The sequence below is a fragment of the Polyodon spathula genome, chromosome 7 (genome assembly GCF_017654505.1).
Source record: "Polyodon spathula isolate WHYD16114869_AA chromosome 7, ASM1765450v1, whole genome shotgun sequence".
Classification (NCBI taxonomy): domain Eukaryota; kingdom Metazoa; phylum Chordata; class Actinopteri; order Acipenseriformes; family Polyodontidae; genus Polyodon; species Polyodon spathula.
Window position 1 is genome coordinate 12,574,050 of NC_054540.1, and position 27,658 is coordinate 12,601,707.

General features: G+C 36.9%; 1 protein-coding gene across 3 annotated transcripts in view; it reads left to right on the forward strand.

Moving 5' to 3' along the window:
- The window catches only part of LOC121318183 (inosine-5'-monophosphate dehydrogenase 1a-like), a 32,820-nt gene extending 7,167 nt beyond the window's left edge, over positions 1-25,653 (forward strand). For all 3 annotated transcript variants that reach the window (XM_041254591.1, XM_041254592.1, XM_041254593.1), the window contains 13 exons: positions 2,647-2,695; positions 13,459-13,560; positions 13,881-13,955; positions 14,291-14,497; positions 14,919-15,006; positions 16,359-16,558; positions 18,041-18,131; positions 18,516-18,611; positions 18,966-19,109; positions 19,364-19,508; positions 21,055-21,198; positions 21,482-21,565; positions 23,942-25,653. In XM_041254591.1, the coding sequence (XP_041110525.1) occupies positions 2,647-2,695; positions 13,459-13,560; positions 13,881-13,955; positions 14,291-14,497; positions 14,919-15,006; positions 16,359-16,558; positions 18,041-18,131; positions 18,516-18,611; positions 18,966-19,109; positions 19,364-19,508; positions 21,055-21,198; positions 21,482-21,565; positions 23,942-23,963 (1,447 nt within the window). In that variant the 3' untranslated portion in view covers positions 23,964-25,653. The remainder of the gene's footprint in view (positions 1-2,646; positions 2,696-13,458; positions 13,561-13,880; positions 13,956-14,290; positions 14,498-14,918; positions 15,007-16,358; positions 16,559-18,040; positions 18,132-18,515; positions 18,612-18,965; positions 19,110-19,363; positions 19,509-21,054; positions 21,199-21,481; positions 21,566-23,941) is intronic.
- The last annotated feature ends 2,005 nt before the right edge of the window (positions 25,654-27,658 follow it).

A 27,658-nucleotide genomic window follows, 5' to 3' on the forward strand; every position in this document is an offset into this window, starting at 1 on the left:
AGCTGTAGTTTATAATTAGTATCCTGTTTTATTTTTGGGTGGGTAAGCTCTTAATCTGTTAGTGGAGCATTTGGTGTTGGCAAATAAGGACCTTAAACTAGATTGTGTGGTTTAAGGATACAACTGAGCAATGTTTTTGTTTTTTTTAATGTGTTCTCACTTTTTGAAATGAATGTTAGATTGTCTACTGTACATTGCTTTTTTGGTGTGTTTTCTTTCTTCTATATAGTGTATGTACTGATATGCATGAACATTTTTCAACACAAGCTATTAAATTTAAAGGCGGAAATGCTAAAGTTTAGAATTACAGCCACCCCTCCTTATATCGCCCCTCACTATACTGTATATTCGGATATATCGCGGTCCTGGAGTTGGCTCCCTATTGTGTGTGCCTTAGCTGCAGTACACATAGACACTTAGAATTACTGTTAGTTTTATTTTGTGCTGCACATTACAAAACCAATTAAAAACAAAGTGTTAATATTGTACTGTTATCATACACACACGTATTGCACAATAACACAAAGCAAATTAAATATCTACTTGCTGAAGCGGTTTTTATTTTAGCCAACTAGGTGTTCATATGTGGCAGCAATGCACTAGCAAAAGCAGCAAGGCAGTGACGTCAGCTCCCTAGCAACAAGCCTCCTGTGTTGTTGGGAATGGATTATTTCAATGCAGCGGGGTTGTGCATTTTGAGAAAGGAGAGGAAGACTCATAAAATTTAATTGGAGAGTGAAGTTGATGAGAAGTAATTACCCTCTGCTTTATGAATTAAAATGGTGTGCTGCTTTTTATACAAAAAATGAGAAAAAGCAAGTTTGTTATTAACTTATTTGTTTTTCTGTGGGTCTCTCACTATATCGCAGCCCTCGATATAGCAGATTTATTTTGGAACCACAATATATAGAGTGGGTGGTGTATACAAGAGCCATTTTGCTAGGTGTAACCAAAGCTTGTGTTTACTTTTGGGTTTTTGTTTATAGCTAAAGGACAGGCTGGGAAAAGGAGGAGCAGTCTGTGGTTTAGGCTGGCATACTCCTTGCCATATAAACGGTTTACTTTAAAACATTTTATTGAGCTACAGATGCTTACATCTCTATTTTAAGTGTAATGGTGTTTCTCATCTGTGTGTTTATATACCAATGTATCTACTTACTTTGTATGTTTTTATAACGCTAATTTGGGAATATGAGTCTTTTTTAAAAAAAAAAAAAAAAAAAAAAAAAAAACTAAATCATTAGATCAGAAAACTCAGACAGATTCTGAAGAAATGATGGCATAGAGATTTTATGATTTATAAATGTTGTCCGCATAGGACACACACACACACACACACACTCTCGCTTTCATTTTTGTGCTACTGTGCCTGTGAACCAATAAGGGCACACAAACCCATTTAGGTTTCTAACATGGTAATGGAAGATGATAGAGAGGAATCCAAAAAATGACAACACCATTTTAAATGCATGTGTTTGAGAGACTGCAGCATTAGATTGAATGTATTGTGGTATGCAGATGCTGATATCTGTTTGCTTTTATTTTATATTAGGCTGAATTCAACTTGAATCTTTTTGGCACAATTTAAAATTAAAATAAATGTAACTTGTTTAGCAGTTGTATTTTATAGAAACATTCATATTTTGTATATTATATTCCTAGAGTGCACTGTTAACGTGATTGGATTGAATACAAGTATTCTCCTCCTAGTTGTAATCAACAGAATTAAATCAATCATGTTTGATCCTGACATTTACAAATTCTAACAAAAACGGTTTAACCCCAATGTAAGGGGGCCTGTTTAAGTGTGGGAGAGAATAGGGGCCTGCAGGTGTGCTACTGGCAAGCTGCTTCCAAGTGTTCCAACAAAAACATGGCTACTTTAAATGCCAGACGATCAACACAACATTTTGTTTTACTAGGTACTGCAAATTGTATTCCTAGATTACATATTGCTAGATTCTGCAAGTTGCTAGTGCATGTTTAGGGTTGGGAGTATCTGGGCTCTCTTCTGCATCATGCAGTGATACACTGGAAAGGAACAGAGAAAGCTCCTGACTGGCCTGTGGTTTCATGATCTGTGGTTCTGTTGCTAGACCTGGCTCAAAGCCGGGCCCGTTCTTTCAGGGTGGAGACACGTTTTGAATCATCAGCACACAGAATGTGGGTGATGTTTACCACCAAGTGAAAGAGTTGCTTTTATTCTGTGCACTCCCCCATCTGTATGTCAGCCCCAGTGCCAAATTGCAAAAAGTCTTGAAATTTAAAGCCCAGATGCTAAAAAAAAGAGGCAATGAGTGGTTTGTGCCTTCTAACAAGAGGTAATAAAAAAAGTTTAACATTATCACAACTTTGTAAAGCAAAGATGTGCAAAAACAATTAAAACTTTTAGGAACAAATATTGTGACATACTAGAAAAATATATAAATGATTTGGGGAAGGGATGGAAGTATTATAAGCACTTTTTCTTTGATTTACTAAGCATCCCAGTGTTCATAAATCTTTTCAACCGAAAACCTTTAACCCTTTAGTTGCAGTACTTTTGTCTTGACGCCACACCCTCAACCTCGTCATGTCGGTGGAAAAGTACTGTGAAGTGTACTGATTTTGACCCTTGAATTGAATTCCTGTTCTTTCTGTTTGCAGTGATTTCCTGATACTCCCTGGGTTCATTGACTTCACTGCTGATGAAGTGGTGAGTAGTGTAATCTCTATTTTATGAAACTTTACACATTTCGTTTTTATTTGTATGGATTCAATCTAGGAACTGGGTAAAGGACATGCAGAAGAGTAATTCTAATTCAGTTTGTCACATATATTGCTGTTGCTTTGTATTTCTCACATTTTCCAGCTACAGTATTTCATCTATTTGCTGACTTCTTCATGTGACTTCTATCAGAAGTATAACACTACAATATGTGTGGCAGTGTACAATTGCAACAGATCAAATCTTTACCATAAAACGTTTATCTTTCATACAGGAAAATGTTTTGACTAATCTCTCTTAACGTGCTGTTTTGGTTTTTATTAGCTTGAAGACAACACACCAGAAGTTAGCTTTGCCAAGTCGAAACCTTGACTGTACTTTTTGTGGTAGTCAATAAACAACAAATCTATAATAGAGTATAATATTTGTCTCAGTAACTATTATATTGTGTGCTTTACACACATCAATCAAAATATATTATGTTGTTAATATTTCAACATCTTTGTATAAATCACTTACGTTTCAGTATATCTGAAATTGCATCATCTCTAGGACTGTTTGTCTTACTCACAGTACTAACAGCTGATTGGCCCGTTAAGGTTATATTTTGGTAACTATGCAAATATGATGAAATGTTCCATGGATATTGGTTGCAAAAATGTGTTGCTATGAATATAGATATATGCTAACTGTTTAACAGAATTTGAAACCAGTTATTCTTCAATTGTAATGTATGACACAGCTTAAATTATTTGATAGATTACAGTAAAAGGGGGGGGGGGGGGGGGGGGGGGGGGGGGGGGGGGGGGGGGGGGGGGGGGGTCTTAAATGCATGAAACTCTGAGGCACTGACACAACAAAATGTGAAAAAAGTTCAAGGGGGTGTAGACTTTCTATAGGTACTGTATGTTTTTGTTTTATTACTGTTGGTAACAGGTGTAAACTGATTTCTAATTGCTGTTTTACTGCTGGAATGAAGGATGCAGCTGCAGTGCTGGAAATGTGGGGAAGTGTTAGCAGGTTGCGAAGTAATGATGTTTGCATAGAACAGCAGGTTTGGGTTTCCTTTGAGACTGTGCAGGATGGTGTACGTGGCATCAGACTGCTGTGACTTACAATTTAAAAAACCATTCAAGCGCACTGGGCTCTGCAAAACTTTGCCATTGAGGGTCCAGAACTCTCAACAAAAAAAACAGAAGGTCCCAGAGGAAATTTTGCGGGTTCCAATAAAGTACAAAGTGTAAATGTTTTGACACACATTTTATTTATTTTTGGACAATTTACCGATAACAATAAGAAACAAACACTTAACGACACCAACTGATAGTGTTTTCCGTTTAAAAGAATGAAGAACAAAAAGGCATGGCAATAGAAGCAAGATTTATAAAGATCAAAAGACAACCAACCATTCTACTGAACCAGGCATACCCCACTGCTGTCAGTATTAAACGTGAGCAAACGCTCCAGAACCTTAAAGCATTTCAATATTTAGGAACATTTGTTGTATAATAATGAGAGAAACTGATCAGTTTTGAATGTGACAATGCATTTTGTTCTGCTTTAATAAATATTATGTTTAATTGTGAAATACCTATTTTTACACTGAAATAAGCCTTTTTTTTATTTTTACCGTAAAAAAAAAAAGAAATTTGCAATGGGGATGCCAATGTCAGACGGACAGATTCATAGATGTGGGACGCAGAAAACTGCAAACCGTGCATGCGTGAAGGACATGGGTACCCACGTCCACCAAGAGCCTCCTGTAAAATTTTGCAGTACTTGTCCATAATGTGCACTTCAAATATTTGCCTGATTTTTAGAGGGACCACACTCATTTAGTACTCGTTAGTGTATGTTTGTTATTTTGACGCTGTGAATAATTGTCTTGGGCACTTGAAGTCAGCACTGCTTATTGTAACATAAATAAGATAAGAGGATTTTAGCTGGATGGTTAGTGGAACATTGTGAGGCAAATAAAGATGGAATTATTTTTTTTTCCACATGTATCCATTTTATAGAAGATGGCTTTTAAAGCCTAATGGCTAGTAACTTTATAAAAGCAACTACTCACTCCTTTTTGTAAATTAGTGCAATTTTTGTGTACAGTATTAGCGCTCAAAGTAGATTTAGACTTTGTCCAAGCTCTACAGTTACATAAGCTGCCAGAAGCTATACCGTATGTGGGATAAGAAGCTTTGCAGAGAGTGTAACTCTACAGTTTTGGTAACCTTGAGTGTCACCATATTAGCACAGCAGGTAATTCTAACAAGTTACATGAAAATAATTTTATATAAAATGTATTTATAGGTATTAACTTCAGCATGGTTTACACTATAACACTATATATAATTTATTATATATAATAATAAATTATGCACACACAATAAATGCCACTTATTAACAACCTCTCAGTTCCCAGCAAAAAGTTGGAATTAACCTAAAGTTGCCAAAAAGCAAAAAGCCCCTGTTTTCAAATGTATTTATATGGAACAACGATATATACTGTAGTTGTACAAATATGGCACTGGAATACATGTTTATTAAATGTTAAATTAGTGTTAGAAAATTGTTAAAGAAGGTCATTGTTGGCTTCAGAGTGACATCCCAAACCAGTTTCCTGCTTGCCCGGCTGCTCAGTTTGGGAGGGCGACCTGATCTGGGTAGTATCTGGGTGGTATGATGCATCTTCCACTTCTTAATGATGGACTTTACTGTGCTGAGAGGGATAATCCGTGCCTTTCTTGTACCCTTCTTCTGCTCTGTGCCTCTCTACCACTTTATCCCTGACCTTGTTTTGAAAGCTCCTTGGTCTTCATGGTTGTTTTGTTGGATCATTATGTGAGTTGCAACTACAAAGTCTGTATGTACCTGAGGGAAATTATCTACAAGTTAAACCACTTTTGACTGGTTTAACTTGTAGGGCTCGTCTAAGTGTCGTGTCTCTCCAAGGGCGTCGGTCTACATTGAACAGGCACGTGTCATTTTGCTGGTGCAAAAGGTGTTGAAACAGAAGTCTTAATTTTAGTGAGCCATGCTAAACGAACATATTGCGAGTACCAGTTACTGAGAGCAATCGACTTATTAGAGGTTTGTGTTAGAGTGACGCTGCTTTGAGAACTTGCTCAGGCAAATTGAATAAACATCTGATTTTGATTGATTGACCAAGAAGCAAAAAGAATAACAAGTAGTAGGTTCATATTGCTGATGGCACTAGGCATGGATAAAAACACTGCATTCTTGGGTCCCCAAACAGGCTCGCTTGTTAAAAATGCAGCAATGTTGCTCAGGGGAGCGCAGGTTCACACCCTGGCTGTGTGAAGTCACCAGTCCTCACTTGAAAAGTCGGGCAGGCATGTGGAGAGCTCATGTACTGCACTGTTTTTGTCGTGGGTTGCTACTGTATATTTTACTTTTTGAAAAGGTAAACGAAAAAAAAAAAGCTGTTATAACCAGCGCTCCAGATATGTTTTTGGGTAACTGAGTAATTTTTTATTTCAAATTTAAATTGAGTAAATTGTAACATTACCTTGAAGTCACAAGTACTTCCAATAAATACAGTACATACTTTTTAATGCTGACTTAAGGGGTATGCATGCGTTTGAAATAGTTTTTAAAAGTACGGAGTAGTTGTTTCTCGTGAACTAGATGCAAAGAAATGCAGAGTCCTTTTCTTCAGATACTAGTTTATTTTATTCAATTTATATATGCAGTTTAGTTCCAGAAACAAAAAGAATGATCAAAGCAAAACCGCACAGATCACACTTTCGTATGCAAACTGCATGGAGCAAAACTTAAGTTCAAAACAAAATGATATAATGCAGTACTGTAGGGTTGATCCTCCAGGACTCCTTGATTCGACAAGTCTCCAGTACTAGTCTGAATGAAAGAGAAAGTGAGCTGAGCACACCTTGATTAATTAGCCACTGACCTGAGCCCCCCTCCTTCCATCTCTTTGTGGGTTCAATCACCCCAGGCACCCTTTGGAGGGTCTCGTGTACGTGTCGTAAAGAAAACCGGTTCTGGCTCACACGGCCTAAGATGGTGTTATCTTGGTGTGGCCCTTTGATCTTTCATGCTTAACCCCTATGTTATCTCTTGAGCGCATCGGTTCCTCCAGCAATGTACGATTGTTTATTCCAGCAGTCGGATGGTCGTCGTCGATACAATTAAATGCATTCTCACATATACCAGTTACTCTCCTCTGATAATCTCCTTTTAAAACTAACAGTGTACAAACCTGCAAACATGTGTATCTTATATTGCATTCAAACTTCTTTCCATGTTATCCAACATACTCCACGACAGGGTCGCCCACAAGGTACCCCGAGCTGCCTTCTGGCCTCTTAGCTGGGTATGAACACTGTGTACGCCCAAGTCTAAACTACCATGCTATCTATGGCAATTACAATGTGTATGTATTTATCATACGTGGTAGTTATGTGTCTCTTGTGTTTCAAGCTTCAAAAATAATAAAATAAACCTTTAAGTAAAATGTCCCTATCTCTCTCCTTGTACTCCTTTTGCGTGTTGATGTCAATGGCATATACTTAATCATTCTCTATCTCTGCATATCTTTCAGTTCCGATCTGTAACCAATCAGAAAAAGACATTGACATACTGATGCAAGTTTTACAAGCCTCCTATGAACCAGTAATACTGTTGATCACGCGGGGCCTCACTCACAAGACAATAAAACTATAGTTGAAAAGAGAGGAAGGAGTAAGCCTTTTGCCTGTTTCCTTTCAAGTTTAAATGATAGGAAAGGAAGTTTAGACAGAGTTGCCATTTCCCTTTAAAACACCTTTCACGTTATCATAAAATTTAGGAACACTAAAAACTTTCTTGCTATCTGGTTACTTCACTAATGTTGAACCAGAATTGTCTTTTACTAACTCAATCTAAAACTAAACAGTTAATCTTTTAAACTATAGTTTCTTAAAGTACATGTTTCTCCAACATAACTACAGCCTTGTATTTTAACTGTAATGCTAATTTGAACCACTGTACACACTTAGTCTTACTTAGACCTCCTTTAGCCCTGCCTTAATAATATTATAGTCTGAAAAGTTGCTACGCTCGATTTGTAGTTAGCTACTGCGTTCACTGAGTCTCCTCCAGTAATATTAGGCTTTCTGTAAACCTTGCTTTCTCACTTTCTTGTGCTCTCCTTTATCAAGTCGACACAAAAAAATCTACAAATGTATATTTAAAAAAAAAAAACGGCATTAATGCAAACTATAATATTGTATCCTGCCTCTCTCCAAGCACAGAATATTGTATTATATAGATTTACCTTCCAAAAATCCAGTTGACAGGTGGGTAATTGTTAGGTTAGGTTGAGGGGGACTGAGATGGTGCAGAGAAGTCCTGAAAAATCTAAATTTCAATCGCTTATTCACCCATCTCAAACAAGCATTGCAAGTGAGTGATTCAACCTTACTTTTTCTATTTATATATTAAAATTTTTTTATTAGAAAACCAGACTTATTGGTCACATGTTTCTGGCAGTTCTCAGGCAGGCTACAAGTAGCTGTCCCGGTATTTGTAATACTCATTCTGTAGTTAACCTCTTGCTGTATGTTAACAATTGACCATTGAGACCTGGGAAACAACGAAGTACAAGAAGCTTGATAACAAGTAAACTGAAGCTGCGCAGCAAAATTGCATTACAATTACGCATTACATTTTAAATATTTTTAAATGTGTAAAACACCCAGCACGCAGTTTATCTGGAGTGCCAAGTGTAAGTTTCCAATTTAATGGCACAGTTTTATAAATATCCTTTCAAATCTTGATTGTGTGAGAAATTGTTTGAAGCTATCGGCTTTCTAGAAGGCAGGTGTAGGAAAGAGAGGTGACTGAAACTTGTGAAAATGGAAGGAATATTCAAGTTCTGAAGGGCATACATAAGAAGACGGATCACATTTTTCTGTCTTTTTTTTCTGTATCTCTCGGTTGACCTACAGCACAGACAATTAGGCTGATTCTTGTTGAAAATGTATGTCCATTGAAGAGAATTGGTTGTGCTTTACCGTATGTTTTCATCATTTGAGTTTGTTTGTTTCTATACTATTGTGAACAAAATCTACAAAATAAGTTTGATACATCAAGATGCTAGACGGTAGTTAAATTGAGAACTGTACTGTAGCAGTCAAGTGGTTAAACTCAGAAATTAAGAATGTGCACAGAGAATGATGTTTTGAAATGAACAGCGTTTTCTGTCGGCTCATAGTTTTTTGTTTTGAGAATGTGCTTGTTGTGAGATAAGCAGCGGTGGTAATAAGGCCCTGGTGACTGGATCTGAAGCCTTAATCTACTGTAATAAAAATGGGGTCCCCACTTCTGCAAGGACCCAATGAAGGTCAGTGATCAGTCAGCATCGAACTCCAGCGGCTCTCAAGACTAAGTTATGGCAACACTTCACTCTGCATTTTAGGCTTGCATCTGTGTATAGATGTTTGTGAGTGTGTCTCCAAGTACATAGGACTTTTTGTTGTACTGACTTCATTTTTGTCCTTCTATAAACACTCTAGTGAGAACTAGATTCTTTAGCTTGGAGAAAGGGTTTTACTGTAGTGAAATACAAATTCATGAAAGTGCAGCCATTTTTTTTTGGGTGTGTCGCCTGAAAATAACATTCAAAGTTGTCTGCAAGTTACCCACAACATTATATCTGTAATGAGGTAATGCAAAGCCTAAGTTAAAACCGTACTAAGCTGAAACGCAAGGTGTACCAGATGATGTAATCTCCTGTTCGGTGTGGTCTTGCTTTTCATATATACATTTTATTAAATCCGTCTTGTGTTCGTTAAAACCTCGTCACATGATGTCCACTGTAGCACCAGAAGTCCTTAACAGTCTATATTTATAGCCGCAATACAGGTCGATAGCAACGGTATTCCTAGCAACCGCTCTGACCTAGACTGACACGCTCACTTCTTGCACCACAAGGAAAACAATATATCTTTAAAGGTTTAATAAAATATCTGGACTGATATTTCGTGTTGTTCTGATATGGTATCGTCTAGGGGACAATATAGCACTCTGTCTTTGTGCAATATAATCTCCTGTGATACATTAGTTTTTTGCGTGAACCCCAAAATGTTGCAGTTTCTTTTTCATATGTGTAATAAAAGGCTTGCAAATATTTATGGCTTTACAGTATAGTTGCCACCACTTTAGAATGGATGTTTGTGTTAATGTGATTCACCCACAATAAGCGATGGATGGCATAAACTTCCACACAATAACCTGTTCCCCAATCACCAGTACAGTAAGCAAAACAAACAAGAGTGTATGCGGTTAAAAATCTTTATTACACTAATGAAAAACATGTATTAAAACCTATGAATGTAGTAAAGTATAGTAATCCATCGTGTATCCAACTGCGATTGGACCAGAGCAACAGCTGTAACGATTACTGTACTATATTATTGTTTTAGACTTATCTTTTATTAGGGCGCTCCTGTAAGTCTCTTGTTTAGAAAGATAGATGGTATTGTGACAGACTAGCCATCTGCCGTGTGGGTGCGTTCATTCGCTGCTGAGTGACAGGCAGGAGATCTTGATGGAGGTTGAAGTTGATACTCCCTGCAAGTGAACAGGATTTATTTATATATTGTAGCGCTGAACTGCGGGGTTTCCAGGATATAATGAGACAGACAACAGTTGTGGATCAAAGCAGTAGGAAACCACTATATATATATATATATATATATATATATATATATATATATATATATATATATATATTGCTTTTAGTGAACAATGACTAATTCCTCTCTCAGGTGCAACCTCTCAACACTCTCTCTCTCAATTCTCCCACAGCTCGATCCTGCTTCTCTCTTTCACCTTTTGCAATCCATTTATTAGGCGCGTCGGGTACTATTTATTTTACACGTGCTGTTTAAATTTTTTTCTCTTAGTAAAACAGGTTTAAAAGGCACTGAATGGCAAAACATCAGTACTGCTTCTCAAGCCAAGCCCCACCCCTTGTTCGCTGTATTTTTCACATACCTATTCATAGTTGTGCATACCGATCACTCGTTTTATCACCAAACTCCTCAATAATGCGATCCATTATTTTATATTGTAACATCTCAAAAAGCTCAAAAAAAAGATTCTTTGAATACTGGATGCAGAAGCAGCTGTCTCCTTTGTGTCCGTGTTATCTCTGTGGTGCAGGGGCTAGCTCTTTTTTTTTTCCTTCCCTGGCTTCATTCGGCTCCTGTCGGTCTCGCTCGGCCATTGAAAGGTTTTCTCGGCTTTTTCCAGAGAAACGACTAGAGACCTGTGCTTTACATCTTTTTGATGTTGGACAGGGTCCGACATCGGTCTGGAAAGGGAAAATTGTAATGTCGGACTTGGTCCGACATAGGACAGCAAAGGGTCAAACTGTTGTCTCCATACACACACACACACACGCACAAGTCCCTCCCCCTTTCTCACTCATTGGTCGAACACTCCCTATCTGACTGGTCGTGTCAGACCTGCTCCCACCCCCCTCAGTAACACACTCGCACACATGCTGTCTTTCAGCTCTAGTCACACATTCACCAAAACACACAGAGAATGCTAACAGATCTGAACAAGAATAACACTGTTTACAAACAAACTATTTACAGAGTACTCCCATCCCCTTCCCCAGTCCATAACCCGGTCCATTACCACATTGTCCCCAGCTTTTTGAAGCAGCGTTGCATTGTTTGCTGACTGACGGAGTTCCAAGCATGATTTAGTAAGCGCACAGCATCTAACAGACATTTTATTTACACTGAATTTTCATGCTGATGCTCCTTGCTTTTCTCTTTCCAGCCATACTTGCTGTTGCAGTCGGTGCTGTATTTTCAAACTCGCTTATCAAATTGTGATTTAAACATTTCATTGTCAATTCTTCTTCTATGCTAATCTGTTGTTGATATATGTCATCGTCAACATTTTCATCCTACTGAGTTTAGGGGGGTGTATGCTATGTTATTATATACAGAGCATGTGATGCTAAAATAAAACTTTTTGAATGCAAATTTAATTTGAAATTGTGTCTCACGGTTAGATTATGGGAGTCCTGATTTGTTATTTTTTTTTGTAATTACCAGTATTTATTTTGTAATAGATTTTTAATTGTTGTAATAATCTTCCTTTTTTTGTATGCAACCAATATAATAGTTAATATCGTAACTAGGGGTCTACTTAAATCGCGGTAAATTTTACGTATTTTTCGTGGGTAGGTTATGGAATTAAAATTAGGATTTCTCTGACCTGTTTAAACATTAAATAAACCTAAAGAGACAATGTTTCAGAGCACTATAAAAACATATAAATAGTGGTACTTGCTTCCTTACTAAAACAGTGTGCTGTCATTTGTTAAAGGCAAGCATGCTGCACCCCCCAGCAGCTGCTGCCGACATTCTGTCTGGTGTGGATTTGCCCATACATTGAGACTGCACGTTTGCATCCACTGAATTGTTTGAAAGTGTAAGGAAAAGCTTTGCCAAGTTATACAGATGCGGAAATAGATTAGAAAACAGTCCCAAAGCTTTGTTACCCAAGGGCATCTGGCATACTTTCATAAAGGCAATGCAGTGTCAAAACTCATTTACCAAAGGGCACCTGGCATACTCTTAATAAAAGCAGTATATGCAGCACGTTCGTTGTTATGTTACTTGTTCCATCTAATCATTTATTTTATTAGTACAGAGTCAAAACAAAGAAAACGTGCCTATTCCAGTCTAAAATTCTAACTACGTTTAAAACTTAAGTAGCAGGTTGTTTAAAGCGAGGTGGCTGTGCTAGATCGTATCTATAGTACTGATTTAACTTGGCTACAACAGACAGGAATACTTTTTGTCTGCGCTGACTTTCCAGTTTGTTTTCTGAAAGCTGTTTATTTGTATGTTCTGTTCAGCAGCCTCTGTAGCAAACTTTCGTTTTAATGAGTGATTCTGAAGCTAAATAGTGATTGATTGTATTACACATTACAAGATGTTTAAAACAGTTATCTCCATCTGTATGTACAGTGACTTTGTAAAAAATCTTGATACGATCATCGGCTGAAATATACTTTTAATTTTTTGTCGTCCATTTCTGGTATTTTACCTTCAATGCTGAAAACAACTAGATTTTAGCAACCTAAATCAAAACAATGCAGCACTGTCTTTGTCCCACCCATTACTGTACAGGTCACAGAAAAGCCAGTACAGACGCACTGATAGGCTGATTAAAACATCCTTGTCATTTCAACAGTAAACAAGAACGTTAACTGCTTTGGAGTATTTTTTTTGTAAATGTTATTTGTGTAAGGATGTTGTGTGGTGTGTGTGTTTTTTTTTTTTTTTTGTGTGTGTGTTTAAGTGCAATGCACACAGGACGGCGAAGGAATAAAAAAAATCGTATCTACAGAAGGAAGCTATGTAGTTTGCGTCGCTTGCAGTAGTTCATTTAAACAAGGTGAATTTCGAGGTGACCCCTCAATTTCAAAATCGCAATTTTAGGTAGACCCCTAACCATAACGCATAGTAATGTCTTGACATGCTGCCTTAATTTAGCAAAGTATTTATTTATTTATTTTTTAAATGTTCTGAGCAAGGGGATATTTCCCCATGTCATAAATGTACTATGGAGTGTACAATATCCCTGTATTGGGGAACAGAGGTCCTTGTGTTTTGTGGCAGTGAGTCCCCATATGATACCTTACAGTAAATATTGTGGAAGAAGTCCTGCATTTTAATTGAATAGTTATCCTTCCATTTTAGGATTTGACCTCTGCTCTTACCAGGAAAATCACCCTGAAAACACCCCTGATCTCCTCTCCAATGGACACTGTCACAGAGTCCAGCATGGCTATTGCTATGGCAGTAAGTGAATCACTTCAGTGTGAATACAGATTTAAAAACAACACAGTTTCTTAAAACACTGTTGGAATGTTCTGTCAATTGTTTAGAAATAATGTTTTACCAGGTTAATATAATTTTTAGTGTGTGTAGCAAATACTGTGAAGTTATTGTTGTTGTTAACTGATTCAGCAGAAATAAATTGAAGCAACATCTTTCATAAATGCTGTTAAGGCAATGTATATATTTAACAGACGTATTCATGACGTTCAGTGTATTGTGTATGCTGAATAATGCAGTATTGCGGATTTGTTCCATGCTTTCGGTTGTTTTATGTTTCTCAGCTTATGGGAGGTATTGGGATCATCCATCACAATTGCACACCAGAGTTCCAGGCCAATGAAGTTCGTAAAGTTAAGGCAAGTATCCATTGATCATAAATTTCAGTGAAGAGTTAAATGTCTGTATGTTATTTTCTTGTTTCCGAAATTATAGGATCTGGTACTGTGCTTGTGAGGTATTCTAATCGGAATCAATCCTAGTTTTCTTTTGGCTGCTTGTTTTGTTGACTGGGCATTTGTAATATGTTTTCTTGGAAGTGTTATTATTTTGCCCTCTGTTGGCAGATTCTGTATATTCTGTAAGCTTATATAGTATGTGAAATCAGAACTATACTGTGGGATGGTTAGAACTGTAATGTAAATATTTGTATGTATTTATTTATTTATTTATTTATTTATTTATTTATTTTTAGAAATTTGAGCAAGGGTTCATTACAGACCCTGTGGTGATGAGTCCTCGCCACACTGTGGGGGATGTCTTCGAAGCTAAAAACCGTCATGGATTCTCTGGAATTCCAATCACTGAGACTGGGAAAATGGGGAGCAATTTGGTGGGGATTGTCACATCCAGGGATATTGACTTTCAGACTGAGAAGGAGTATGATACACCCCTAAGTAAGGTACAGACAAATCTGTTGAAGATAAGTGAGCAAAAAATAAAAACTGCCATTGAAATTGGTTAGAGTGTAAATAAAGAATCCACCAACATTTAATGAATATCACGTTATAACAATAAGTGGATCCGAAAACTGGGTATATCATCAGCTAATTGCTTGCAATAAAGGTATGTATTTTTATATGAAAATTAGATTCCAGAGTTTTACGTACCCTTCCTGTTACAAAGGTCAGGTTTAAAAGTGAAATCTGTATTTGCAGTTCACTGTTCTTACCAACCAATACATTTGCCTCAAAGCAACATTTATAATGGTGACAGATTCTAAAGCATTAAACCTTAAAGTTTTAAACAAACGGACCATTGTATTTCTTCATTTGACCACATTTTTTAAATGTCACACAAATGATGAGCTCTGCCTTTTTCAGGTGATGACAAAGCGAGAAGATTTGGTTGTTGCTCCTGCAGGTGTCACTCTGAAAGAAGCAAATGACATTTTACAGCGCAGCAAGAAAGGTAAGACGTCTGCGTGTGAAATTCCTACAGCACCTAGATTAACTTTCTGCGGCTCATAGTATAGGTGCATTTCCTCACCCCAAGTACTAGGCACATCTTGCAATGGTAAGTGGGATTCCCTTCTCTTGCCGAATTCGGATCTTAATTTTGGCTTGGGTTTGAGTTACCCACTTCTCATTCATTCTCAGTTGCTGCTTCTTTACCCCCCTCTCTCTTTTTTATATTCATTTTTTTATCCGCACTAGTGACTGTTAACCTTTTTGTAGGGTTTTGCAGCATTTAGACCTGTGACCCCAATGCCTTTTCTAGCCAAGTGATTAGCAACACATTTACTAACATGCTTTGACCCTAAAGGCGAAGTGACCTAGGAAGTGAAACTGTAGTAATACTACCTGGAAGCAAAGCAAGGCAAGCAAACTAAGAACTTTCTTAAACAAAAAAATTGTGTGTAGAAAATTAAATAATTCTCAACTACATATCATTCATACTTTTTTTTTTTGGTTTTGTTTTTCATTCTTGTTTTAAATCCCTGAAATATGTATTAAAAAAAAAAAAAAAAAAAATTTGCGCTCAGCCTGGTTCATAACCATCTAATGAAGACCATTAAAACATGCTTCTGGTTACTTCCTTTTTGCATTATCTAAAGACTAAAGGTAAGAGAGGGACTAATTTAATTAACAGGAAAGCTTGCACAGGTGCAGATGGCGAGACTAATAATTCAATTTACCTTTAGTTTCATATTGATTCAAAATGCCCTATATAGAAACTATTTAAATTTGAATGGTCTTCAGCAAAGACAATAGTGCTATGAACCAGGCTGAGCTTAAAAAAAAAAAACATGAATGGTATATAGGTGAGAACTAATCCCCTTTCACACTGGAACTCCTACCCGGGTCCGGGTTCTGGTTACCCGGGGTCACAGTACCATGTAGTGTAAAACCACATACCTGGGTCAGGCCCGGGTCCCAGCAACCCGCCTCAGGATGTGGGTTAGTAGCTGTGTATCATCATCAGTAGGTACTTGTGTACTAAGTACTTGGGTATGTTAACTATATTCTATACATTTATTAAAGGTACAATAATTGTTATCAGTACCTGTTTGATTATCCGTACAAATCGATTATGCGAACCAGAATCTGTCCCAGTTAGTTTGGATAATTGACTCTCTAGTGTGTGTAATAGATAGCTGAGCGAGAGAAATTGTGTACTACCTTTTTGAGTTACCAATTTTTAAATGGACAATGGCAACATTTTCTAAGGGATTGTAGCAGTTGGAAAAACCGTTTTTAAAAGGGATGTTTTGTTGCATCTTGCTGAAAGTTCTATCCATTTCTTTTTTTGGTTCCATCTAGGAAAGCTGCCCATTGTGAATGACAGTGACCAACTGGTTGCAATCATTGCTCGGACAGACCTGAAGAAGAACCGTGACTACCCTCTGGCATCCAAGGACTCCCGTAAACAGCTGCTGTGTGGTGCAGCCATAGGGACCAGGGAGGATGACAAATACAGGCTGGACCTGCTGCTGCAGGCGGGAGTGGATGTTGTGGTTCTGGTGGGTACTGACAAAAAAACTGTTACCTTACTAACTAACATAGCATATTAACAGTTTGAGTAAGGTGGTGGATTACCTGCATTGGGTATTCATGTCCTGTGTGCAAGAAATTGCTACATTATAAGCCACTGAAGTGTAATTTTGTCCCACTGGTAGCCTTCATACTTACCCTTGAAGAACCATTTTCCCTGGGAAGAGGGATTTTTCTGTGTGCCCACCATAGTTTAGTTAGTCTTAGTTGTCTGGTAGAAGTGATTAGTGAGTATTGGTCTCGGAGCTGAACTGAAATACTTGCCAAATAACCAGTCTCTGTCTGACATTTGAATGATTAGAGCTGTGTTCTCTCTGCCCAGAATTATTAGTGAACATTGGAAGTCTCCCAGTATAGCATTCACAGTAAGTCATGTTTTACACATTCCACTAGGTATACTCTAATCCAGATGTCTGTTCTTCCAATACTGGATTATGGTCATGTTGTCTAAACAGTGGCCTCGAAAGCTGCTTTGGGGAAGCTTGATGTTTTATACCATTCTGCTATAAGATTTATAATTGGTGCTTCTTATCTTACTCGTCACTGCAATCTTTATATTATGGTTGAATGGCCTTCATTACACACTAGGCAATTGGATCATTGGCTTAGGTTAGAGTATAGAACCCTGACTGGGAAAACCCCACTATATCTGCGCAACCTGTTACAGTTCTGTGCTTCAGTTTACAATTTTAAGATCAGATTTGTTTATTAGATTGGTTCTTCCAAGAGTGTCCACTGTTTTTGGGTGTAATTAATTTTAGTTTGCGGCTGCTTATGACTGGAGTGAATTTCAAATTAAAACTACAGATGTTTTTAATTGGCATCTGAATTCACTGTTGTCTGATGCATGGGTATGTATTTGTTAATGTGTTATTTATTTATTTTTTTCTATGTTGTATATGTTTGCTTTGTGCTGCTGTGATGTTTGCTTCTTGACCAGATTGTCGTTGTAAATGAGAATTTGTTCACAATCCTATCTGGTAAAATTTAAAGACTAAATTAAAACAATGAAAATGGAACTACTTGAAGGAGATGGCTACATTAGCCAAGAATATATACGGTCCATTATTTTTCCTTTTTAATGTTGAGTTTTCTTTTGATACTAGATAAAATAGATCATGCTGGAAAACAAAACCTAAAATACTCGGATCTGGCTCCTGGATTATTCAGAAAAACACTAATTTTATTAAACAGTCTTTTCAACAGGAACCTTTTGCAGATAGCTTATTGACCAAATGTTTCTTCATTGCTCCCTTTTTGGCTTTTCACCGTGTTAGTTTTAAAACAGGTGAGACATTATGAACAGACGCCGATGTGAATCTGAAGCAGCTCTGTTAAAAGCATGCAGTCTTGGTGCGAGATAGAGCAGGTCTTCTCCTTTTGGATTCAAGGTAGCTGTTTTATGAAATACTTTGGTTCACCCCCCTAATTTTATGTTCTCATTTTTCCAGGACTCATCGCAGGGCAATTCAGTTTATCAGATTAACATGATTCATTACATCAAACAAAAATACCCTGAACTTCAGGTCGTCGGAGGGAATGGTGAGTTACTGGCAATATTTTTCAAAGCATATGCCAAACCTAAACCTTTCTCTTTCCATATCATTGTGGTGCTTTTTATATTCAAATATATTAACCTGATCTCCCCCACACACACATGCAACATTCCTACTTGCATGATTTTGTATTTATTTTAATTTTATATGAACTGCAGTAATTAAATATAAGAAATATCGGTACATCTAGTCCTCTGTCATGCTCAATCGTTTTTTAAATATATTTTTAAATTTTATAAGGAAATAACATATGCTTGTCCACTAGGTGGTGTTTTGAGAGGAATAATGAAAGTGTTTGTTCCCCTGAAACAAAGAACACAAACAAACTAGGTTGCCTTTTAAATTCAGTTTATATCTTCTCTGCTTGCAGTGGTAACTGCAGCACAGGCTAAAAATCTAATAGATGCAGGTGTGGATGCTCTCAGAGTTGGAATGGGGTGTGGCTCCATTTGCATCACTCAGGAAGGTGAGTATCTTTTGACGGTGGCACTTATAATGGTGTTAGACTTGGAGTATGGCTCTGAAAATATGTGGTTGGTCAAACATCCCATGTAGCTTTAAAATGCGTAGAAGAAAAGGTTTTTGCAATGGCTCTTGTCCTGAAGCACAAAACATCCTTTTAAAAGTATACCCTTGTCTATTTTTTAAAATGCCTTTTTAAACTTTGTCTTTTTTTTTTTTTTTTTTTAAATGTATTGCCTGTTTTTGGAAAACACAAGGTTAAAGGCAGGCAGCATTATGAAATAACAGTAAATGTTTGAATTAAGTTCTGTTTTACATTCCAGTTCCCTTGATTTCAATATTGTTTGTTCAATTTTAGTTATGGCTTGTGGCCGACCCCAAGGTACAGCAGTGTATAAAGTAGCCGAGTATGCCCGTCGTTTTGGGGTCCCTGTGGTTGCAGATGGTGGTATTCAGACCGTGGGACATGTAGCGAAGGCTCTTGCACTTGGAGCTTCTACAGGTATTCATGGTGTTCACAGAAGCTGGATCTGTGTGCTTCGTTTTGTTTCACCACACTCTAACTTAAAACATTTTTTTTTTTTGTATGTAGTTGTAATTTGTTTCTTCGTCAACAATTTCTTTTAACCAAGTACTTCGATAATGAATCCCCAAAAAAGAAAAAGACCAATGAAGGTACAGGTGCTGTCCTGGTTCTTGTGCTTTTTGCTGCCCCTGGCTGTGCCCTGGTAATAATTGGCTCTTTCCTTTTACCAGTGATGATGGGATCACTACTGGCAGCTACCACAGAGGCACCAGGAGAGTACTTCTTCTCTGATGGTGTGAGACTAAAGAAATATCGTGGGATGGGTTCCCTTGATGCAATGGAGAAAAACAGTAGCAGCCAGAAACGATATTTCAGGTAAGCCAGCAGACGTTACAATGATATTATCATGTCGGTCATATATATAAAGTCCATATAATATTATATATATATATATATATATATATATATATATATATATATATATATATATAGATAGATATTAGTGCCAAGAAAAAAGTTTGTGAACCCCTTAGGATTTTCACATATTTCAGGCCTAAAATGTTGTTAGATCTTAATCGAAGTCCTAATAATAAAGATAACGTGATTAAACAAATGATACAAAAATATGAGACTTTTTCAACATTTATTTATCCCAGATGATTCAACATTCAATATCCATGTGTGAAAATGTATGTGACCCTTTTGATTCAGTAATTGGTGGCACCCCTTGACAGCAATGACTTCAGTTAAGCGTTTCCTGTAACTGTTGGCCAGTCTCTCACATCGGTTTTGAGGAATTTTGGCCCATTCCTCCTTACAGAACTGCTTCAACACAGTGACGTTTGAGGGCTTCCTTGCATGGACAGCTCGCTTCAGGTCCCTGATGGGGTTTAGGTCCGGACTTTGACTAGTCCATTCTAAAACATAGAATTTCTTCTTCTGCAGCCCTTCTTTTGTAGATCTGCTTGTATGGCATGCCAAGCGATGGTACACAATACCGGCGCCCTTGCAGGTGCTTCGAAACAATAATTCAAAACAGAAGGCACAAAGAAACAGGTTAAATAAAACAGTAACAAAAACTACAAAGAAAAGGGGCTGCACTTTGCAGCTATATTCCGGTCGCTGCTGCCCGTGCGACCCGGATCACCGTCCTACACTGCCGGCTCACTAGCCTGCTCTGATATACTAATCGGGGGTCTGCCCAAGAGTTCCCCGCCCTCAATGTCTCGCTCTGAAAATCCGTTTCTTTCTCTCCCACTGGTTCTCGGTCGTTGACCAGCGGTTCCGCACTCTCGGCGCGTTTAACAGGGCAGATCTGAGGAAACAACAGAGCATTAATTTATAGGGCTAACAATCTCCCAAGACACGCCTCTCAGCCATTCAGAGAGGGGGAAAGTCCACACAGCCACTTTCCCACCTCCCCGTTTCACTGCCATGACTCACAGGCGGTTGTTGGACGACTGCCGCCCTCTTCCTGCAGCCCGTGAACACGCCAGCAGAGTCAGCACAGATATCTCCCTGTTACAACCCGATTCTAATTATCCCCTTAATTGAGCTGATAAAACCAAGGGTTTACTTACTTTTTCACATACCTCAATCTTAATTATTCATTGTTTTGTCTAATTTCATACATCATTTTGTTTCAAAAGACATGGAATTGGTTAATATAAACCCTATTGGATATTTAAGAAAAGATTTTTGATTTTTGGTTTTGATTCAAGAAGGCTATCCTGGTAAAACTATAGAATTTCTATATTTATCGTTGGGGTTCACAAACTTTTGTGTGTGTGTAGAATATATATATATAATATGTATATATATATGTGTGTGTGTGTATGTGTGTGTATATATATATATATAATGTTATTTATTTTTTAAACACCAACGCTGGATAAACAATGACTTCTTTCTCATTGTGCAGTGAGGGGGACAAAGTGAAAGTTGCTCAGGGAGTGTCTGGGTCCGTCCAGGACAAGGGGTCCATTCACAAGTTTGTCCCATACCTGATCGCTGGAATCCAGCATGGCTGTCAGGACATTGGGGCTAAGAGCCTGTCTATTCTACGGTATGGTTAAAGGTTTATACTATTTGTTTCTTTTTTGCACTTTGAGTCCTGTATGTTACTTACAAAATGCCTTTGTGTGCTATAAAGTTAAATGTTTGTGTTTTTTAAAGTTTTATACAGAGCTGGGGAGCTTGCATTACAAATTGAATTATATCTTCATTTAGAAAAACAAATGCATAAAAAAACAAGCAGATTGTAAAGTAAACCGGTTAGACGTATTTGTTCTGAAATAGGATGACCAACTGATTCCTCAAATCATAGCTAAAGCCTGTGTTTGTTACAGTTCCATGATGTATTCAGGAGAGCTGAAATTTGAGAAGAGAACCATGTCTGCTCAAGTAGAGGGAGGAATCCACGGGCTCCATTCGTAAGTGACAGCTTGTGGCGTACAGTACATCTATGAAAACAAAGCCTGTCCATTAGTCCATCATACTATAATCCCCAATGTGTAATTACTTGAGGCTAAATTTTAAAATTTTCTGAATTTGCTTAATCAATCTCTGTACGTCATCTGATTTGTCAAACTAATCGGATAACAATTCTGTTTCAGCTAATTTCCATGTGAGTTTCTTCAAAACTGACCTAATTACCATTTTGGGTTCAGTGAAAATGTGATATCCCTGAGGTGCTTCAGTTAGGTTGGTCTTGCTGATTTGGGTTTGTGTTTAACGGGAAAGGTTCTTTGCTTATTGTATATTTCTTTCATTTAATGGCTTGTTTGACAGACCCCAATTTAGCACTGACATTTTTGATAAACAGTTGTTTAATAATTGGTAAGTACAGTGTTATTGAAGGCTGTTTTGAGGCGAACTAAGCTTTACTAGTCAATATATTTTTAGGACACCCTTTTTTATTAGCGTGTTTAAGTTGTCCGTGGCATTTATTACATTCAATGGAGAACCAACTGCTTGTGGTGTGTTTATAAAAAGGGAATACTTGCTCCCTTAAGATGCAGGACATATTTATTAGGTGTATACACATTTTTTGTAAAATTTTGTTTCATAAAGTATTTATAAGACCAGACCTAATTTTCAAAAAGTGACATGATGATGATAATATAATAATAATAATAATAAATAATAATATAATAATAATTGTTTTGCTAAACCTTTGAGACCAGACCTAATAATGTGTATGCTGTTTCACCCAGAATACAACATTTAATTGCACTGTAATTAGCATAATCATGAATGAGATATAGTGCTTATTTTTTAGGGTAAAAAACACAACTACAAGCCTAAAAACACAAACTAAAACACCAGATGAAGTACAGTATTTTTGTGTGACCTGAAAACCATGGGAGTACTTTTATGATTAAAAATATAATATATAATATTATACTTTTAATCATAAAAGTAACCCCATGGTTTTATTTTGTGTATTTGAATACTCGAGTACTGTATTCTAACTCTCCCATAACAGGTGCTGCAATTCTGTCAAATTATTTATAAATTTGGTCTGGTTTAAGTAGAATCATAAACAATTATTTTAATATTCTGTACACATTTTAAGCAGGTGTTTAGCAGGTGAAGGCATACTTTTTCGAACATAGTTTGCATTTTGGTTTGAAATTGAAGGATTCCCATTTTGGATATTTTGCCCATCATAAATTGATTTTGTTTGCAAGAATGCTCATTTATTGTATGATTTATTTATGAAGACATCCACAGGATTATATTGGAGTTCAAAATTACATTACAATGCATACATCCGTCTCCTAATACTAATGGCATACAGCCCCAATACTTAATGTATGTATTTAAAAAAATAAATAAATAAAATAAAAATAAAACATTTGTGATATTTTGTTTTTTGCCATGATCACTAATGTTGGTGGATGGATTTAAAAAAAATGCTAATGATTAGACATCAAATGTCGTCTTTTTCTTTTTTTTACTCATGCATTCATCATAGATATTCTTTTGTGCCATGTAAGTAAACCAGTCAATTTGTTAATTCTGTAGAGCAACCATTCTCAGTAATAGTACATTAGCCACCTTCTAGGCACTGTACTGGGCCTTCCTCTTATTGTGGGTCGTGTCTGTATTTCAAAATGTCCCTGAAACCGGTTGTCAAAAAATTCTATTCACTAATAAAGCCATATGATCTGCAAACTATACAATTCCACAGCCGTGACCCCAGTCATTTAAAAGAGCTGGAATATAATGCTGAATAATGGACCAAGAAGTTGCCTCTCTATTGAAAGAATTTTTCATCTAATGCTCGTCACAAGGGCTTTATGCATAGTCTGAAATCAAGGAGGGGGTTACGGATCACAAAACTGATCTTCAAACAAAGTGGCTTTCCTTACGCTGTGGGTTTGGGTTTTTTTTTTTTTTTTTGTAAGAAGCGGATCATCTTCACCAAAAGCAATTTTACAGTCTTTCAGAATCTTCATTTACAGTGACATGAAAAAGAATTTAAAAAAAGGCAGAGATTGGTAATGGCTAGGGAGCATTTTGCAGTGGTCAAAGCAATTGGGGACACCATCCATGACCATAAATACAACATTGACTAGAAAAAAGAAATCTGTGTAAGGCCACGATAAATTTTTCTCCATGTAAACGTGATTTTAAGGTGTGTGTGTGTGTGTGTGTGTGTGTGTGTGTGTGTGTGTAGTAGTAATATTCCTGTAAAAAAATGTAGCATGCAACAAAAAAATAAGCTTTTTAATTCCTTTTTTTTTTTTTTTTTTTTTAAAGCTTATTTCTTAGTTCCATCCTCCTGTACTCTGTCTCCACAGTTACGAGAAACGGCTATACTGATGGAGGGGGCAGAACTCAACTACGAATGGCTCCTGACGTCCCATCTCCTTTGGCAAACAAGCAAAATGGTCACATCTGAAATCACCCTTCCTGCGCGCTTGGATGCGGAGCTGATAGTTCACGAATTCATGATGATAACAATTTTGCACTGTCAATGAAGTATTGTCGGTTTAACTACCATGAGTACATTGACCTAACCTTAAACAAAAAAATAATAAAATAAACAGAACAGCTATGGAAGGGACCTTGCTTGCAAAGCTAGCAGTTTAAGCATGCTTAAGAAGCTGAGAGGTCTTTGTATATAGAGCAGAGATGATCCCTTTCCAGTGCTTTTTTCAGAGAAATGTCACAGAGCATTCTAGTTCAGGGTAATGTGTGAAAAAAGCAATGTTGTCTTGCTACCTTGTTTTGTGGCAAATATGGTTTTGTCATTTTTTTTAGGTTATTACAAGTAATTGTTTATAAATCAAGCACTGTTTTTGTGTGTTTTTGTTTTGTTGTTTTTTTTTTTATATACAATAACACAGGTCCCCAGCATAATTGCATGCCCCAAAGCTCACAAAAGTTGCCAGTGCAGTGTCAGACAATCTTGTTACAGCTTCAGGGTTGTGTGCAATAGCTTCAGGGTTGTGGCTGCTACTGTAGAGCAAGCAGTAATTACTGTGGTCTGAAATCTGTAAAGTAAACAGAATTAATAACTATACTCTTGGAAATAGAAAACGTGATGAGACATTCCAAATACTTGGGCAGATGTAGTCTTATAAGAATGCCTAAGATATTCCATAGCACAATTTTGGTCATGTCCAAGTGCAGTTTTCAAAAATAAGATGATGGTCAGTGAGTGCACCCTTCACCAAAACCTTGGGTTGGCCTGTTGAGAGGTACGAGAATGTATTACAGCTTAAGGTTGCCTGTAGTTCACCTGCAGAGTCTTTATTGGGTTACACTGTTAGCAATTCCAGTTTCTCTCCACGTGGATCTGGAGGGCAGACTACGAAATGCCAGTTCCCTTAGCAATCTTTCTGACCAACAATTTAGTTTTTTTTTTTTTTTTTTTTTTTTGCCTTGCAGAACATTAGCCAGCCTGCCAGATGTGTAGAATGAGGGAACTCCAACTACACACTGTAATTTTTATAACCTCCCAATCATAAGACATCTTGAATTAACCTGTTTGCCACTTAGTTTGTAGTTTTATAAAGCAGCCTTATATTGGGAATAGAGCCTTATGAAGGTAAAGTGTGTTTTTAAACTGAAGAGAAATGTTGTCTAGACTCTAAATGTTACTGAAGATAGCAATAGATTATTTGAAACGAACGGTTGTATTTTTTTTTTTTTTTTCACGGCAGTCATCCTGTGTGTATTTGTGTACGGATCATGAGTGCTACCATGCAGTGAACACAACTCTCAAATAAATGTACAACGTCTTGTATTACAAACATGGTTAACACGGCTTTATTGTTTATTTTAACCAGGAAAATACCTAGAGCATTCCTTTAAGAACCTTTCAGATATCACTTGTTTTTTTTTTCTTTGTAGCAAGTCATATTTCTAACTGTTTAATTTTAACCAGGAATGACCAACCTCTGATATTCTGCTAGTGCAAATCGTTCATTTTTGACAAATATAAAAACACCACCACAATCTAAATGTGGTATTGTGTTATGTTGAATAAAAGTACACATTTAAAATATGGTTTGCACAGCCCCCGTGTTGTAATGTATTTGATACTGTCTTGCACAGTAGATTTGTGAATGAATACTCCTAGGGAAAAATGACAAATGTAAGAAACAGTGATGCAAAGCACTGTCTGGGTAGATTATTGGTGTATCGATCCATTTAATTGTCAAAAGATTTGGCACTAGCTTCTCAAACTAGTCAAACATCTTAAATATCTGGAGGGTGGGGGGAATGCTTGTGCTTACAAAACTCCAGCTTTGCATCTTATGAAAAAGCATATGAGATTTGTTTGTTTTTCACTGTGAATATGAATAGGTATTTATGTAGGTGTTCATCAAAAAGGCATCACTAACACAGTGTTCCCTGGTTTGTGGATATTAACAGATCTGAATAACCCTAACCCTATACTCCTTGTCTCCCTTACTGTTATCCTTACGTGATCTTGTGTATTAATACTCTTGAACCTTGGAAAACAAGTTGCAATGTCTGCCTTTCTTTATTCTCTCTTTCCAAGTGCACATCTTTGCATCTGAAGGTATATGAAGCATGTTACAGAAAACCTGGATATCCCTGATCTGTGTTCTGAAGGTTAACTGCTATAACTGTCAGTACTTTTTTTTTTTTCCAGCATGTTTTATCAAATTATTCAAATTTCCTCGTCCACATGCTACGCAGTTTGGATATGCTTTGGTTCAAAGCAATCTAAAAAGCGTGCCTCCTTTTAGACATGTTAGTATAAGTTTCCGGAATGGGTTTGTCAGATGAGCAATGTGAATGTTAATATTGATCTAGAATGGGAGTTTACCAAATTCAAATTCTTACCGTTTACATGCATGACGTTGTTAGTAGGAGTGTGCTTATTTGTCATCACTGTTTAATTTAAAATCACAAAATTCAATTATCTAAAAAAAAAAAGTGGTGAATCAATAACACAGCCACTGAAATATGAATTAAAATAGGACCCTCTGTTGAATTTTGCATACTCATATTTTAGACAATAATGCTAATAATGTGCACTTCAGTTGGAACATTTGTTTACCTCGTGTTACACAAAGGGCTCTATTCTAATGAGTTGAATGGTAGCTGTGTTTAAATTCACTGCTGCTTATATGATTGAAATAGGGCCCGGTAATGTTATACAATAGGTGTCCTTGAAGTATTCAGCAGTTACTGCTTTACCAAATGTGACCTGTAGAGGTCACTCAGCCCAAACCTAGCCATCTTCAACTAAAATACATCACTGGTCCGGGTTGCACATTGGATCATTGAAAAACTGCCCTTGCTATCTCTTTTCAAACTTGTTACACATTGTTGTTGGTATAATTTTTAAATTAAATATATATTTTTTATTATTGTTTTTTTAAATAGGGCAGTTGTGATGCAAACCAGTCTGCTCTGGGGTGGTTTTGCAGACCCTAAATAGCACGGTAGTCAAATGTTAGTGCTAATCGGGACCTGTGAAACCATAGGATAATGAAATTAAATGTAAAACTGAATCATTTTATAATAACTAGAACTGGAGCGTACGCTGTTTTGTAAAAGTAGATGCTGTACAAAGAATGTGATAAAAATGCTGCTTTATTGTCTCGTTTAAAAGTAGGTTCCCTTTCCAGTAATAGGGAATATTAACCATTACAAATGTGTGTTTCCCTTTAAGACACCCGAACTGCAAACTCTATACAAAAGATTGTCGCTTGAGCAGGGTGGCGCTGCTGAGGCTCCACCTCGCAACCACAAAATAGCAGCGCAACCTTCCAGCAAAGTCATTTTCTTTTATCGACCATGCTGATTACTCCCGAGACCAGAAGTGTATCTTTCTTCTCTGTATACCTATTGTTCGTGCTTTTAGCTTGTTTTTAAGTGCTATATATATATATATTATATATATATATTATATATATATATATATATGTGTGTGCTATATATATATATATTATATTACAGAATTGCTGAAGTAAAAATTTATTTTGAGCTGTATTTCTGTTTAGTTTTGTGCTGGGTTAGTCCCACCGCGGCCT